The 16,324-nt window shown below is 38.9% G+C and overlaps 2 protein-coding genes and 1 pseudogene across 2 annotated transcripts; all 3 read right to left on the bottom strand.

The window, feature by feature from the left end:
* Positions 1-6,479: 6,479 nt before the first annotated feature.
* On the bottom strand, positions 6,480-7,484 carry LOC149107830 (adenosine receptor A3-like). Its single transcript, XM_089295974.1, has one exon. It carries the CDS (start codon positions 7,482-7,484, stop codon positions 6,480-6,482), a length of 1,005 nt encoding a protein of 334 aa, XP_089152100.1.
* A 3,162-nt stretch (positions 7,485-10,646) lies between these two features.
* On the bottom strand, positions 10,647-12,888 carry LOC149107829 (uncharacterized; annotated as a pseudogene).
* A 1,768-nt stretch (positions 12,889-14,656) lies between these two features.
* Positions 14,657-15,894, bottom strand: LOC149107828 (adenosine receptor A3-like). Its single transcript, XM_089295972.1, has one exon. The coding sequence runs from the start codon at positions 15,836-15,838 to the stop codon at positions 14,822-14,824; it is 1,017 nt and encodes a 338-aa protein (XP_089152098.1). The 5' UTR covers positions 15,839-15,894; the 3' UTR covers positions 14,657-14,821.
* Between the last annotated feature and the right edge of the window lie 430 nt (positions 15,895-16,324).

The raw sequence follows: 16,324 nt of genomic DNA, 5'->3' as shown, positions 1-16,324 counted from the left end.
AATTAGAAACCATTATTTACGTTAATTTCAGTTAGAATTCTACAAAAACTATTAGATTATTCGCTCTCGATTTCTGTGAGGTGATAGTTGATTCGGCCTTCGGCCTCATCAACGATCATCTCATAGAAATCTCGAGCTCATAATCTAATTGTTAAATAAACCATAGATAAAAAGTAATCAAAATGAATAAATAATTTTCTAAATTCAGCATTATAAATCAAATGATGAGGATTTTTTGAGGTTGAATGAAAAATCGGAAGAACGTGATATCGCCGAAGTGTTCAAGTAAAGCTAGACGATGCGTGGCTTAATTCTCGATTTATTCCAGGTGGTTGATATCGAACCGCATTTCCAGAGTGTTTCTCTTTTAAAAGGCATTCATCTGACACAAACTTGCATTAAAAATAGTAAACGAGCAGTAATATGAGCTCTAATCCCGTAGCCATAAGATAACAAAAATGCAGTTAAGACTTTGGTCCGCCACGGAAAATGTAGGGCATTCTTAACAAAACCTTTTTAAGTTGCGTATAGAACTGAAATGTAATTAGTTTCGCGTCAGAAGCTTACAAATGGTGCGTAAAACATCTAATCTCAATGTCCGCAATAACATATCTTTTAAAAATCAAGCGACATAATGAATGTCATTTTGCTTATTAGAAAAAGCAGGTGGCTGCTAAGCAATTTTCTCAAATTCCTTTTAGCTTAGGATTACCTCCTACCTCAAATTAAATTTAAAAACGTACTACAGAATATTTCAATTCTTTTAGGTGTCGAGTTATAGTTTTACTGTTATTGGAAATCACCCATTATTCAAGCTACTGTTTTTTTCTTTTTTGTTGTTTTTTTTTTTGTTTTGTTTTGTTTTGTTTGTTTTTTTTTCTAGAAAGAAAAAAGTATCTGTTGGGAAAACTTAGAAAACATGCCAAGAAGGCCTTATTGCCTTGAAACATTTTAGGATTGCAGTCGAACGCGCGAGCACCTCTCCTCAGCGACCAGTTTTCCAAAATACCAAACGTTTCCAAGTCAAATCACTATATTTAGAACCTCTTTTAAACGCCGGACCACCTCTCGTAAGCGAATGCAAAAACTTTTAGAGCTAACAGTTTGAAATTAACCTCTAGTACGCAACCACTTGACAGATAATAGAGCAGAAATTGGATTATAAGTTGTTGTAACATTAACGCAATACTGGGTAGTACAAGAGACGGATATTTCTCAATGATAAGAACAGTATTTTTTTTTCTCGAAATTGCCTTTAAAAAACATTTAAAACATGGGGTAAGTCTCTGCAGTTACCATAAACTAATAAGAGAAAATTTTGGCCCAATATGGTCTTAGCCCTCGTAAGGGACCCCCTCCAGTAAGCGACCACCTAGGCTTGACATTTTGGCTGGTCGCTTACGGGAGGTTCGAGTGTATGTTAAATAGTAGGGTTTTATCATATGACCCGTACAGCCCCGTGCGCTATTTCTTTGCAAAACCATAACGAAAGGTCCCCTGCCAGGGCCGTACTCGTCGAAGTAAGGGGGTCGGAAAAACGCGCACGCCCTATTAGAACACGTACGCCCCGCAAAATCGATGCTGTCCTGGAGAACTGTCCGACGCAGAACTACCGAGGTTTTCAGTTGTCAGGTTACTTCGAGAGCAGAAAGAAAGTTAAAACACCTCACAATGGAAGAAGCCACAAAATGGTCATATGATAAAATGCTTATTGACGGAGTGGAAGGGCCGGACAGGGAGATATTTGGCTCGAGATCAGGACGAGCGGACTGAGCGCAGCGCCGGCGTCAAAGCAAAATTTCCAAGGTATATGGCCTTGGTAGGCAAAAATTGTATATTGCATGACAATTACAGGGAGAAACGACAGCAAAGCAAAAATAGATACAAACAGCAAGGTCTTTGTTAAGGGTTTGTTTCATGAGGATCTTCTTGGCTGTTGTGTGGCTACAACTCCCTGTTGAAACTTTTTACGAATGGCGATGTTACAGTCACATATGATGAATATTAGAATCAGGATGCATAGCGTCCAAAAGTATGTAGAATGTTTGGCTGAAATAAAGAGATCCAAAGCTGTGCCGATAGCGGCAAAAACGAGAGCTAGTGTCCAGATCATAAATATAACAAGGCGGTATGCTCGCGTTAACAGTGTTCGGTGTTTACGTGGTTAATACGGGGCGGAACAGTGGTGAGTAAGTTTCCCCACAATGATAAAGGCAAGCTCGAAAATAAAACCGGTGCGCACTGCCATGCCTTCTGCCTTGTAAGGAACAATTCTCGATGAACCAGTCGCGTTCTCTGAGTTAGTGTTAGCTGCTGCTTTGATATTCATTTTATTTTTTAGTTTTGACAGAACAATTGAAACGCCGAATAACCTTAGCCGATGACTACGTTTAGATGAGACTAGGAAATAGGAGTTTTATAATCCACACTTTATAAGACTAACGACCATGTGGAATCACAGCCAAATGTATAGCTTTTTCAATTTTTGAAGACCGATCACCGAGGACTATATAAAGTGAATAATGTTCCATTAAGACGCTATGCTTTAGATCTACCATACTTTCAAAGTTGACGCACTTTGTCAAGACGTAAGTATACCTGTGTTCAACCTTGATAAAACGGTATAGGTTTTTTTCATTTTTGGTTGATAAATTTTATTTTAAATGGATCGTGCGATTAATAACTTGACATGCCGGGGAAATGAAACCTTGAGGAGGAATAAATCACGAAAAATAAAGTTTCTAAGTTCATTTGGAGCCGGGGAAATTTAAATGGTGACCAAGTGGCACATCACGGTCAAATTTGTAGTGTTTTCGCTTTTTCTGAGACAATCATCGTTGACTAATTCAACAATATGATTCATTAGTGATGTAGAATGCCTCAGATTATTGGCTTTCAGACAAAAGTTCCGAGAACGCGAAGGGTTCATCAAGAATTGTGCCTTTCAAGGCATAAGGCATTGCATTGTGCTCCGTTGTCAGGTTGGAGTTTGTTTCTATTGTTGCAAGAGACTTGCAGACATTCCGTTGGCTGCAAACAGGCGGACACTTTGAAAGAGAAGTTTTTTTGTTTGTTTGTTTTTTTGTCTGTTTTTTTTTTTTTATTTATTTATGGCGTGCGTTGACTTCATGCTAAGAGTCTCTACCAATTGACATTTGCTCAGTCGGTGTTAACTGCACGTTTTGGACTGATAGATCAGACCGCCGATGTTTTTTTCGATTTTCTTCATTAACATCATGAATTATTGCTTTCCCATTCACCGCGTTAAATTCTGTGACTTTTTGCCACAGGGTATATCGAGTTATGGATGCACGCGGGAATTTTGCCGGGAGAGCACGAGCTCCAATTCTTTTATAACGTAGCGACAACAACTTAAGCACTAAGACATGTTTTATTTCTGATTGACTGCAAAGTTCTCACAATGCACGGTTAACGAAAAACAAAAGGATAATATTGCCTGGCTAAAAACACGCCACAAAAAGTTGAGCGACGGTTGTGCCAGAACGCTTCATCTTGTTTCTAAAATTGTTAATGAACAATTCGCTTCTTTGAATTAGTAAAAATGTAGGAGAACAAATTTACATACTCAATGAACATATAGACAAACAGTGTAAAATGCGTGTACTCATGCAAGGTTTAGTCACGCGTCACCCAAGTGTAATATCAAACAGTTATTTCACTAGCGCGTTTTCGATCTCAGTTGGCTACAACCATCTCATACCTAACAAGCGCGAGTGCTTTAATAATGAACATTAAACGCAACACACAATCGGACATGTGTAATTAATGAAAAACTCGTCGATATGGAGGGGCATTAGGGCCCACAAGAAACCAGACTCAAACCTCTCAAAATTTCTTGAGTGAAAAACCGCTCAAAAAATCACTCAAAACTGGCAAACCACCGAACATAGTGATTGAAACTATCTTTCACAAGCTTGAATACAGTTAGCTTGATACAACAAGAAAGATGCGTACTTTTAATTCTTTGAGGGATCAAGACATTTTCATTTGAAATCATTCCCTTGCTATAACGTTTTGGGTTACTGTTAACCTCTCGCATGCTGGATTTTTTCCCTAAAAAGGCAATTCAATGTTATAAATGCCTATCTTTAGGCAAAACCCTGTTAATTGTTTTGAGCATGAAAACTAACATTTCCTTCCACTTCCAGGTATGGAGTAGATGATTCTAATACCCAAATTAAACTTGTTCTCTAATTGATGTAGGTCCCCAAGTCGATTATTCCCGGCTTTCCCCGTTATTAGCCGGTCGCGAACCCTCAAATAAAACGTGCTCGCTTTACCGTTAGCCTTTAAGAGAGCGAACTGAAGAGGTTTGACGTTCAATGTAGCTGGCATTCAGCATTCGCTTGAAGCATCTATATAGCAAACCTCATAAACTTGTACGGATTTAATGAGGCGAAATGAAGAGGTCTAGGAACAAAACGAACGCTTTGCTTACCTCCAAAATCCGAGAACCGAATTCTGAAACGTTGAACGCTAAATTAAGGACGTTCGCCCGAAAATGTTCTGCTCGATAGATTTTCTTCGAACTTCTACTACCGACAGATAATGAATTACTTGTTTTAAGAAAAGAAAAAAAAATGGGAGGGTCACGGACTTCGTTTCAGAGATAAAGCATGTGGAAAACTAGTCTGATTTTGAAATATTGGTTCGCGTAAATCAGCATGGTCTCCAGGGTTTTTAGCTTAAAATATCAAACATGAATCAACGAGGAAAAACTATCCTAGTAATATTTTGTATAAGTAAATCTGTTATGTTAATAATTTCAGATGTTGCCAACGTTTTCACAAAACTAACCCTTCAATAGGCATTTGAAACCACCACACAGATAAACGAAGAGCTAAAAAGAACGAAATTCGATCGTGCATTTTGCAAAAAATTCAAACTTCTAATGGATAGATTTTCCTCATATTTTTAGGCAATAGCTTGATCGTGTCAATTGTAATGCCATGCATCTTATCCCAATGTAACTTTGTTTCCTTGGTACCTTATTAGCGAATACTAAACTACTGCTTGTACTCTAAATGTGAAAATCAACCACAAAATTCCCTTCACCAGATAATCCAAAAAATAATTTAATTCATCTGTTCAATTCACCAGTTTGCTCACAGAGCACTTTGATATTACTAAGCGCGCACTCGATGCATGACGCGCTTGAGAATTTGCGTGCGTGTTAAGGATGCGCAGAAACAATTAGCAAGAACGTCCTTAAAGTGCCTATGAAGTGAAATTTTCCCCTCTTTTTTTTCCCTAAAATATTGAAGTCTATGTTTCTCTGATTGGTAATGTTCGATTTTCGGCTTCGGACAAGCGCGCAATAATTTTTTTCCTGCTTCGAAGTTGGGCAATTCAACTAACAAATGTGCGACATTCCGCGCGCGGTCAAAATATGCAAATTAGGACCGTTGACGTCATAAGGTGTGTAAAACTTTCCAGCCATCACAGCAGCTGAGAGAAACAAGCGAAAGAATGCCGGGAAGTTTTCTGTTATCGGAGGGCCTGTTTTGGTGAGCTGTAAAAACACCACTTACACGCAAGGCGTTGTCATACATATGTTTCCGAAAGACGACGTCAAAAGGGCACAAGGTTTCTGATTTTTTCGGAGACATTGGCCCAAATTCTCTTGCTCATGTAATTTTGACCAACCGTAAAATTATTCAGCGAAATAATAAACATGCCATGCCTTATTGCCTTAAACTGGTTGGAAATTTGTTAAATAGAAGTTTACATGGTACATGGTCCCGAGCCAAATTAAATATTTCTTGTAGTTTAATTGTGGTTAGAGGCGGTGTACAAACGGACTACAGGTTATTCCTCAGAATTCCATTGCGCCTCCCTACTACGCACGATTTTTGCGTCATTAGCGCGTGCACATACATAACATATGCAAAATGGTGGCTATTGCTAAACCAAACGATTTTTTTATTTAGTTTGAATGCAAGGATCACCTTTTTTCTAGACAGTGAATATAGAAAATGAGAGCATAGCTAGCGTTTGGAAAAGGTAATATGTGCTCTCAAGAACGCTGCGTGCTTGGAACATATTGAAACGCCATCAAATTACTCCTTACAATTGCTGGAGTACATTCATTGATGTTTTTCTCACTTAACTTTCTCCCTTTTTTTCTGCTCTCAAAATGCGTTAAGTGGATGGTTCAAATGTAAACGTTTCTGAAAGGAGATAGTTTAAGGAATTCTGGGGTTTATTGAAGGTCCTCCTGCTCCTAAACGAATACCGGAACCCCCCTTTTTTATTTCAAAATGTAAATACTCTTGAAGTAGGCAGCCAACAGGTGAAGTTTGAAAGAAAATTTATTGCGAGTTCTATTTCAATGAAATTACCGTAAGAGACAAAATATGCGTGTAAACAAATTTATGTAGAATGCTTCCCTGATCACGGAAAACATGTTTCGCTTTACAATTCAAAAGCGTCTCGTCTACAACATCAACTCACAATTTCTAAACTTTGGCATCCAGAACTTCTTGATTAAACTTCAGCTGCGGGGGACTGTTGTCTGTTCGTAAAGTTCTGAGCTCTGTCCCCGGAGTCTTGTTACTTCTTCTATTAATATTTAGCATCTTTGGCGCCGCTGGTTTTCTTAAACAGCACAAAACCAGGGCTTTTCTAAACTCAGGTATTCTTAATGCGTACACAACTGGATTTGCAAACGAATTGGAGTAATTTATAACGTTCACCAGGTCATAAAATTTCCACGGTATTTGGACATCATCCAGAAAAATTAAACCGTTCAAAATAACTAAAGGGATCCAGGACAGCAAAGCAAGAATAGACACAAATAGCAAGGCCTTTTTTAAGCGTTTGTTTCGCGAGTCTCTGTTTTGCTGTTGTGAAGCGATATTTCCGCGTCGAAACTTTTTCCAAATGCCGATGTTACTACCACATATGATGAATATTATAATCAAGACGTATGGCATCCAATAATACATAGACTGACGTTTTAATGAAAACAAGAGGGCGGTGACGACGACAGTCAGTGCCCACACAGTAAAAATAATAATATGGTATGCTTGCATTGACAGTGTTCGGTGCTTAAACGGCCAGTAAATGGCGTAAAATCTCTCACCAGATATGAAAGCTGCAGAAATTAACGACGCCTGCGACAAAAAGGTATCAACGATTGCATAGAAAATTGACAAAGACATCGACCAACCACCTTTCCAAAGTTCAAAACTGTAACCAACGATGTAAATGTAGAGGGGTAGGGACACAGTTCCTAACATCAGGTCAGCAAACGCCATATTGATGACTAGAAACAAACTTCTCTTACGAAGGCTCCTGTCTACTGCAAACAGAACAATGGTGAGCAAGTTTCCTACAACAATAAATACAAATATCAAAATAAATGCGGTGCACAATGCGATGCCTTCTGCCTTGGAAGGAAAAATTCTTGATGAACCAGTCGCGTTCTCTGAGCTATTTGTAGCTGCTTCTGTTCTCATCATATTTCAGTTTCACTGAACGATTGAAACGTCGATTAAACTTTGCCGATAACAACGTATCGTTACTTGATGAGGGAAACAGGAGTTCTGTAAACCGCAATATATGAGAATGAGGAGCGAGTGACAGATCAAGACCAAATTTGCAGCTTTTTGACCGTTTTAAGACCAATCATCGTGGACTTATCTTTCACATGACATATCTCAGTTGACTTAAAACTGACGCAACCTCTCAAGACATATTTTAAAGAAGAGTTTTAGAATGATTATATTGCCATAATTCGTGAGTAAGATGCGTCATCCATCAAGAAGTTTGCATCATGTTCCTCAGATTTGACGGGTTGATCAACGGAAACATCTGTTGTGTTTTTTTTTCTCTTGATTTTGAGGTAAAGGTTTCAAATGATGATTAGTATGTTTTGCTTCAATTTATTTCCTTAAAACAGTGAATGAGTATGCTTGTTGTTCATATACTCCATGGTGGTTTTACGGAAAAGTTTGTAAAGATCTGACGGTTAGCTCAAAGGTTTGTAAATAGTTCACTTTAATAAAACTGCACAATTAATTTCCCCAAGCATTAAGCACGAAGTTGGTTGTAAAAAATAGTTTGAGAAGGTTAATTTTGACAGAAAGCAAGGTGTAAGTGCTGTATCGTGACGAGGAAACAGCTCATGCGCAAAACCGTGGGCGTTTACCTAACAACGTTTGACGGCACCGAGTGGCACATTGTCAACTTTTTCCTTGATGTACGCCAATTATTAATGGTTAACCAATCAAAAGTCCACAGCTTTTATGAACTGTTCTTGCTAGACTGAATTTGAATTTCTTCAAATGGTTAGAAACTATTGGCTTAAAAAACCCACTATGAATAAATTTTTGCAAAAAAATGCAATGGAAGTCCTCAATCAAAATAGCCCTCATTTCTGAGGACTAAATTATCCCGACTTTCGTGTTCTTTTGCAAGAATTTAAAATTCCTAATGAGTTTGGTACGCAACTTAACATTAAAGGAATTAGTGCTCGGCTACCGTAAAAAACGCTAGTATATTTGTTTAAATTTACATGGAAACGTCACAGAACTGTATTTTGAGACAGGTTCTTACTTAAATTCTGGGGATATTGTGAATTTTCATCTGTACTTCCGCGGATTTGTAAGTCTCATTCTATTTTAGTTTATTAGCCAATTATTCTTTGAGGTAAAAAGGAAGGCAGAATAGCCTAATAAACAGCTGGGTAAGTCATTGATAATGTAATACATGTAGTTGCTTGGTTTGCGTGGATACTTACTTTTTATAGTTCATGGAGTTCTTCAGTAATCCATTGACATTAGGGGTCTTCGACGTTTTTCTTTTTTAAAAATACATGTATAAAGTGATTTACATGTGTATAGAGATTTATAGGTGAAATCAGCAGATATATCCACCAGACCTACCGTAGCTTTTTAATTTTACTTTGTTCGAAAATTGCCATCTGCGACAAGGTAATCATCGATATTTAGTCTCTGACGGCGCACGAAATTAAAAATATCAATTTGAAAGGGAGATGTTTGCCTTTCGAACTTTAAAAAAGAATAAGGAACAGAATCATATTTACTCAATGTCCCGTTTGATATTGAATTTCCAAGAGGTATTTATCTTCTTGGACAACCATACCTTACAGCTTAAGAGGCTGTCCGTGTAAGAACCGACCACTCGATTTTCGGCCGAAAAGAGAATTACTGCGAATTTTCTGTGTGAAACAGTTAGTCCATATGATAAACAAAAATAACAATAATTTGGCTTTAAGTGCTATTTTTCAATATTTCTGGCGACGATTTCCGAGTACGGTCCAAAACCGTTAAACCGTTCTGTTTCGAGTCAAATTTAGGCGTTGCGCGGAAGGAGCTGAAAAATTACGCTTTTACTGAAATACAATAAAACTTACATATGATTTTATTTCATGTTTTTTCTTTCGATTAACGGTAAAATATTTAAAATCGGGCAGAAGAAAAATTAATTATGATTTTTTGAAAATGCCCCACAGAAGGCCTTCGCAAAATTTTAGCGGGCATGTTGCTGGTTGAAGGAGTGTTTCTCAAAAGTATAACGTGACCTGGAGTCCTGACCAATATCCATGTCTAGTACTAGGGCTAGTGTACCGAGAACTGGAAAAAACACTTTGGGCACTAACCTTTTGGAACTACAGGAGTTTGATCAACACAGCTAATTTCAGACGTGAAAGCTTGCCTGCCACAATTTCGAACCGATTATTGTTCTTAAGTTCCCCATATAAATTCTTAAGTGTCATTGTCGGAGAAAACCGGGCAGTACCAAAAGATCGAGGTCGGTCGTTTACATTCATCTTTTCACAGCATAAAAGCTATCCGAAAAGATTAACAACCATGACATTTTCCGAGGTAGGCGTTCGTTTTTCTTCGAGATATCGCTACATCGCGATTTTGGTCCTCAAGCGGTCTAAAATGATCGAAATTTCGGACAACTTTAGATGAGCCTAAAAGGTACTTCCTACAAATTCCAGAAACTCTTATTTTCATGAGATGATATTTGTTTCCTTATTAGTTGATTGAGAAATATTAGCGGTCTTTCGCATTAATTCTACGGTTTTTCACGAGGTGCCAAATATCGCCGCCAAATCGTTAATGAGCGTGACCCAAATTTTAACCATTTTCAGCGAGTCGTTTTTCAAAAGTGCAGCAGTTTATTTCCACAGAAAGACATTTTTGTGATGGTCTTTTGCACTGTTCTCAGTATACAGTTTAGTTAAAAATTGGTATCTACAGGCAAAAAATAGTTAGCTGGACTGCAGAATAGAGTTTTTAAGCTCTGACATCGTTATTAACCTATGTAAACATTTCAAACTTGCCAAATCCTTACCATCACTTAGGCTAAATTTTCCCGCGAAAATTCTATTTTTTATATTTTGGTAAATCATGGATAACAATCGCAGAAATTGGGTATAAGGTAATATTCTGCGCTAAAAATTTGGCGGGAAATATTTCTGACTAATGATTTTTTTTGGACTTTGCGAGACCAATTACTCCGATTTGCCTGTAGATACCAATTTTAACTAAACTGGATATTGATTTCATCGGACAAAGGATTCTATCATACACATCCTTTCCGTACTGTGGCTCGGAAGTCATATTGCGTGACAGTAAGACCAACTCGTTTCCCAGCATCTCTTACGGCCACCAAGAGGAAGTTGTTGTGGTAACAGCCTGCTTCGTCACTCCTAAGACTCCCTAGGATAATCTGGGGGTGATCCTTTTTTTACAACCTCCAGTCTGTTTTCAATGATTGATCGAACAGACTGCATACCAGTCCTGCTGGCACGAATCAAAGATATGCGCATATGATTTCAGCTCAACCTTCCCATTGCTAGCATTCTTAGTTATTACCGTTGATATGTGCCAGTTAAGGCCTCGTTTCCCATACCAATCGGACTGCTTCTCACGATATCTAATTTGAAGAAATTTCATGGCCCCGTCCATTATTAGGATAGCTGACGTGTCGTCGGCTGATCATGATCTAAGTGCATCTTGTTTTTCCTCTGCCTGGTTTATCGAACGAATAACGTGGGCTTTCCACAGCAAGATGTCTGACTTTGCGCGGTCAAAATCATATAGCAGATCCTCTCGTTGTTCTGAACTGTAAGGTGTCCAGGATGACGCTTCGAACTCCAGTCTGACATCCTGCAGTACATTCTTCATCCCTTGGCAGTCATCGCAACTCAATACGTGCTCATGAGAGCAGGGTTGCCGGAAATCGGCTTCGACAGGATCACTGGGCGCAAAATGTCGACAGTGGTCAGCGCAAGTAGAAGCACATGGCTGGCAATGTATGCGGAAGTCAGTCTTGAGATAGCGTTTTGCATCTCTGAGCTTTCTATGAACATGAAGACACCACTGTTTCTCCATTCCTCCTTTCTCAAGAGTTTCAACCAGTGTTTCAAGAGTCTGAAATCCCGCCGCGTCATCAGCTGAGGTATTGTGCAAGCCCTGGAGCGACTTACGCTGAGATGCGTCTCGAACCTCCAGGATTTTGAACAAAGTTGACCTACTCAGTGGTTCGTGACATTGTTCTTTACAATACTCCAAGTATTCTTCAATCATTGTAGATCTGGTCACTGTCCTCACAACATTAGGCATCTCTATTGTGTCGCCACTTTCGAGGATTAGTATTTTACTACCATAAGAAACGTCTTGATAGAAGTACAGTCTATTTGTAAATTCCACAAAGTGATCGACCTTACTCGTGTCAAGACGTACGCGGGGCTTGGTTGTAACTTCAGGGGTTGTACCAGGGCCGCTTAGATTAGCACGAGAGCGTGCTTGTTTTATTTCCCATGAGGATAGTTTTCCGTATGGTTGGTGAATTTTTTGCAGCATGCATGCTCATGGGATATCTATATGCGTAAAGGCTTAGTATCTGTCTCTTTAAATTCTTAGTCTTAGCGTTCTTGTACGCAGTCATAAGTACCACTAGATCACCAGGTGGCGAACCGTCAAACTTTTTCTTTGTGTAGACTGAGCCATGGAATTGAAGAGCTCGTCGCCACTATGCACCTCCAAGTGCTATTGCACTGCACACTAGCAAACAGTCTTCACTAGCCTTTTGTACAACACTCAACTGTTCTGCTTTGCTCAAGTTGGTCAAGGGGGTTTTCAAATGGGAGATAAGAGGCTCCCGTTTTGTTTCTTGTGCAGTGAGATTTGCAATCGTGTCCATAGCTGAGTTTTAAACACGAACGGTATCTGTAACTAAGGGTGTTGGAGGAGACGCGGCATCTGTTCCCGGAGTCCAGCATGGAGTGGAGGCGATATTCTGAGGAGTTGGAGGCTCTCGGAATCGGGTCGAGGTGACGAGGAGGCCTATGGTTTCCATGGCAGCCTGTTTGGCAAGTCTATGAAAATGTAAAAGCAACTACATTTGTCAAGTCAAGTCACGCTATTAACAAAGGTGACGGTAAAAGTGATTTTTCGCTCTTTCTTTTTCAAAACGGGTTGCACTCGCTACATACCTTTGATGGGATGTCTTGTCTTCAGGTTTCTTGGGGTACAGCCAGTCTGTTTTTTGAGCAACGTCTTCACTGTGTTGCTTCCTACTCGTTGCGCAGATTGCTAGTATTACAAAAATAAATGTTTATAAACTTCCTCATAAAGGTCTGTAAATTACCTAGAATCTGCGGCATGAAGATCACACGATTACATACCACGCCCACCTGCCCCCATCCAAAACGAAAAAACTCGTAAACCCTGACCAACCAGCCGGAAGTTGTATTGCTAAGCAACTTTGTAAAAAATTGAGCAAGTTTTGTTAATATTGTTGTTTTGAATTTTGTGTAATATTCATATTCGGAACAAACTATATTTCATTGCGGCAGGGTGTCCGATAATCTCCCAACTAGGCGCCAAAACCACACTCGTGAAATGACTCAGGAAAATGAAGTCTGTATTACCGTTAGGGCATTAAAACGTAAACAGTATTCAGTGGTTACAAAATAAAATCTTCAAAGCTAAAACTTACGCGAACTAACGGGTGTAGCTTCTCCAAAGATGTTTAAAATATCCAAACATGAATCAACGAAGAAAAGCTATCCTAGTAATATTTTGTATAAGTGAATCCGTTGCGTTAATAATTTCAAATTTTGCCAACGTTTTCACAAAACTTAACCCTTTAATAGGCATTTGAAACCGCCACACAGATAAACGAAGAGCTAAAAAGAACGAAATTCGATCGTGCATTTTGCAAAAAATTCAAACTTCTAAGCGATAGATTTTCTTCATATTGTCAGGTAATAGTATGATCGTGTTAATTGTAATGCCATGCATCTTATCCAAATGTAACTTTGTTTGTTTGGTGCTTTATTAGCGAATACTGAACTACTGCTTGTACTCTAAATGTGAAAATCAACCACAAAATTCCCTTCACCAGATAATCCAAAAAATAATTTAATTCATCTGTTCAATTCACGAGTTTGCTCACAGAGCACTTTGATATTACTCAGCGCGCACTCGATGCATGACGTGGCTTGAGAATTTGCGTGCGTGGTAAGGATGCGCAGAAACAATTAGCGCGAACGTCCTTAAAGTGCCTGTGAAGTGAAATTTTCCCCACTTTTTTCATCCTAAAATATTGAAGTTTATATTTCTCTGTTTGGTAATTTTCGATTTTGGGCTTCGGACAAGCGCGCAATAATTTTTTTTCTGCATCGACGTTAGGTAATTCGATCAAAAGTGTGCGACATTCCACGCGCGGTCAAAGTAGGCAAATTAGGACCGTTGGCGTCATAAGGTGTGTAAAACTTTCCAACCATCACAGCAGCTGAGAGAAACAAGCGAAAGAATGCCGGGAAGTATTGCAAGCGAAAGAATGGGAAGTTTTATGTTGTCGAATGGCCTGTTTTGGTGAACTGTAAAAGGGCACAAGGTTTCTGATTTTTTCGAAGACATTGGCCCAAATTCTCTTCCTCATCTAATTTTGACCAACCCTAAAATTATTCAGTGGAATAATAAACATGCCATGCCTTATTGCCTTAAACTGGTTGGAAATTTGTTAAATAGAAGTTTACATGTTACATGGTCCTGAACCAGGTTAAATATTTCTTGTAGTTTAGTTGTGGTTAGAGGCGGTGCACAAACGGAGTTAAGGTTATTCCTCAGAATTGCATTGCGCCTCCCTACTACGCACGATTTTTGCCTAATTAGCGTGCGCTCACGAGCGGGTGCACATACACAACATATACAAAATGGTGGCTATTGCTAAACCAAACGATTTTTCAGTTTGAATGCAGGGATCACCTTTTTTCTAGACAGTGAATATAGACCAATTTCTATTGCAGAGTTTTAAACTATCACTGAAAATGAGAGCATAACTAGTGTTTGGAAAAGATAATATGTGCTCTCAAGAACGCTGCGTGCTTGGAACATATTGAAACGCCATCAAATTACTCCTTTCAATTGCTGGAGTACATTCATTGATGTTTTTCTCACTTAACTTTCTCCCTTTTTTTCTGCTCTCAAAAAGCGTTAAGTGGATGGTTCAAATGTACACGTTTCTGAAAGGAGATAATTTAAGGAATTATGGAGTTTATTGAAGGTCTTCCTGCTCCTAAACGAACACCAGGACCCTCCTTTTTTAGTTCAAAATTTAAATGCTCTTGAAATAAGCAGCCAACAGGTAAAGTTTGAAAGAAAATTTATTGCGAGTTCTATTTCAATGGAATTACCTTAAGAGACAAAATATGCGTGTAAACAAATTTATGTAGAATGCTTCCCTGATCACGAAACATATGTTTCGCTTTACAATTCAAGATCGTCTAATCTACAACATCAACTCAGAGTTTCTAAACTTTGGTATCCAGAACTTCTTGATTAAATTTCAGCTGTAGGAGACTGTTGTCTGTTCGTAAAGTTCTGAGTTCTGTCCCCGGAATCTTGGTACTTCTTCTATTAATATTTAGCATGTTTGGCGCCGCTGGTTTTCTTAAACAGCACAAAACCAGGGCTTTTTTAAACTCAGGTATTCTTAATGCGTACACAACTGGATTTGCAAACGAATTGGAGTAATTTATAACGTTCACCAGGTCATAAAATTTCCACGGTATTTGGACATCAAAGACATAGATTAAACAGTTGAAAATAACTAAAGGGATCCAGGACAGTAAAGCAAGAATAGACACAAATAGCAAGGTCTTTGTTAAGCGTTTGTTTCGCGAGTCTCTGTTTTGCTGTTGTGGAGCGATATTTCCACGTCGAAACTTTCTCCAAATGCCGATGTTACAGCCACATATGATGAATGTCATAATCAAGACGTATGGCATCCAAGAATACATAGAACGTTTAAATGAAAACAAGAAATTTGTTGCACTGACGAGGGCGGCGATAAGGAGAGTCACTGCCCACACAGCAAAAATAACAATACGGTATGTTCGCATCGACAGTGTTCGGTGCTTAAATGGCCTGTAAATGGCATAAAATCTCTCACCAGATATGAGAGCTGCAGAAATTAACGACAACGTCGAGAAAAAGATATCAACGATCGTGTAGAAAATTGACAAAGACTTCGGCAAACCACCTTTCCAAAGTTCAAACCTGCTCCCAACAATGTAAATGTAGAAAGGTAGCGACAGGACTCCTAACATCAGGTCAGCAAACGCCATATTGATGACTAGAAACAAACTTCTCTTACGAAAGCTCCTATTTACTGCAAACAGAACAATGGTGAGCAAGTTTCCTACAGCAATAAATACAAATATCAAAATAAATGCGGTGCACAATGCGATGCCTTCTGCCATGGAAGGAACAATCATTGATGAAGCAGTCGCGTTCTCTGAGCTATTGCTAGCTGCTTCTGTTCTCATCACATTTTGGTTTCACTGAACAATTGAAATGTCGATTAAACTTTGCCGATAATAACCTATCGTTACTTGATGGGAAAAATAAGAGTTCTGTAAACCGCAATATATGAGAAAGAGGAGCGAGTGACAGATCATGACCAAATTTGTAGTTTTTGGACCGCTTTAAGACCAATCATCGTGGACTAATCTTTCACATGACATGTCTCAGTTGACTTTACACTGACGCAACTTGTCAAGACTTTATAGACACCCATGTGCAACTTAATACGTCTACGAGCGTGTTATGACTGCAATGTTTACCGGCTTCAACACGGACCTGAGGTTGACACTTCGGCCTTTCTGCGAAAAGAAAACGACACAGGGACTTCAAGATAGGTCCTCAATACGTGCATGTTGGGCTCGATAGTTATTCCAAATGTTACTGATCGCTTGTTAGAATTGTATTATTTCGCTCGCTAATAATGAACGTAGATTGTAACGCAGCCAGAT

This window comes from Orbicella faveolata, unplaced genomic scaffold, assembly GCF_042242905.1.
Source record: "Orbicella faveolata isolate gen_17 unplaced genomic scaffold, um_ofav_v1 contig_26, whole genome shotgun sequence".
NCBI classification, from domain to species: domain Eukaryota; kingdom Metazoa; phylum Cnidaria; class Anthozoa; order Scleractinia; family Merulinidae; genus Orbicella; species Orbicella faveolata.
This window is presented reverse-complemented; position numbering and strand designations above follow the sequence as displayed.

What these genes read in the sequence shown, in the direction of transcription:
- LOC149107830 (XM_089295974.1), bottom strand. Translation starts at nt 7,484, where the DNA reads ATGATGAGAACAGAAGCAGCTACAAATAGCTCAGAGAACGCGACTGGT.
- LOC149107828 (XM_089295972.1), bottom strand. Translation starts at nt 15,838, where the DNA reads ATGAGAACAGAAGCAGCTAGCAATAGCTCAGAGAACGCGACTGCTTCA.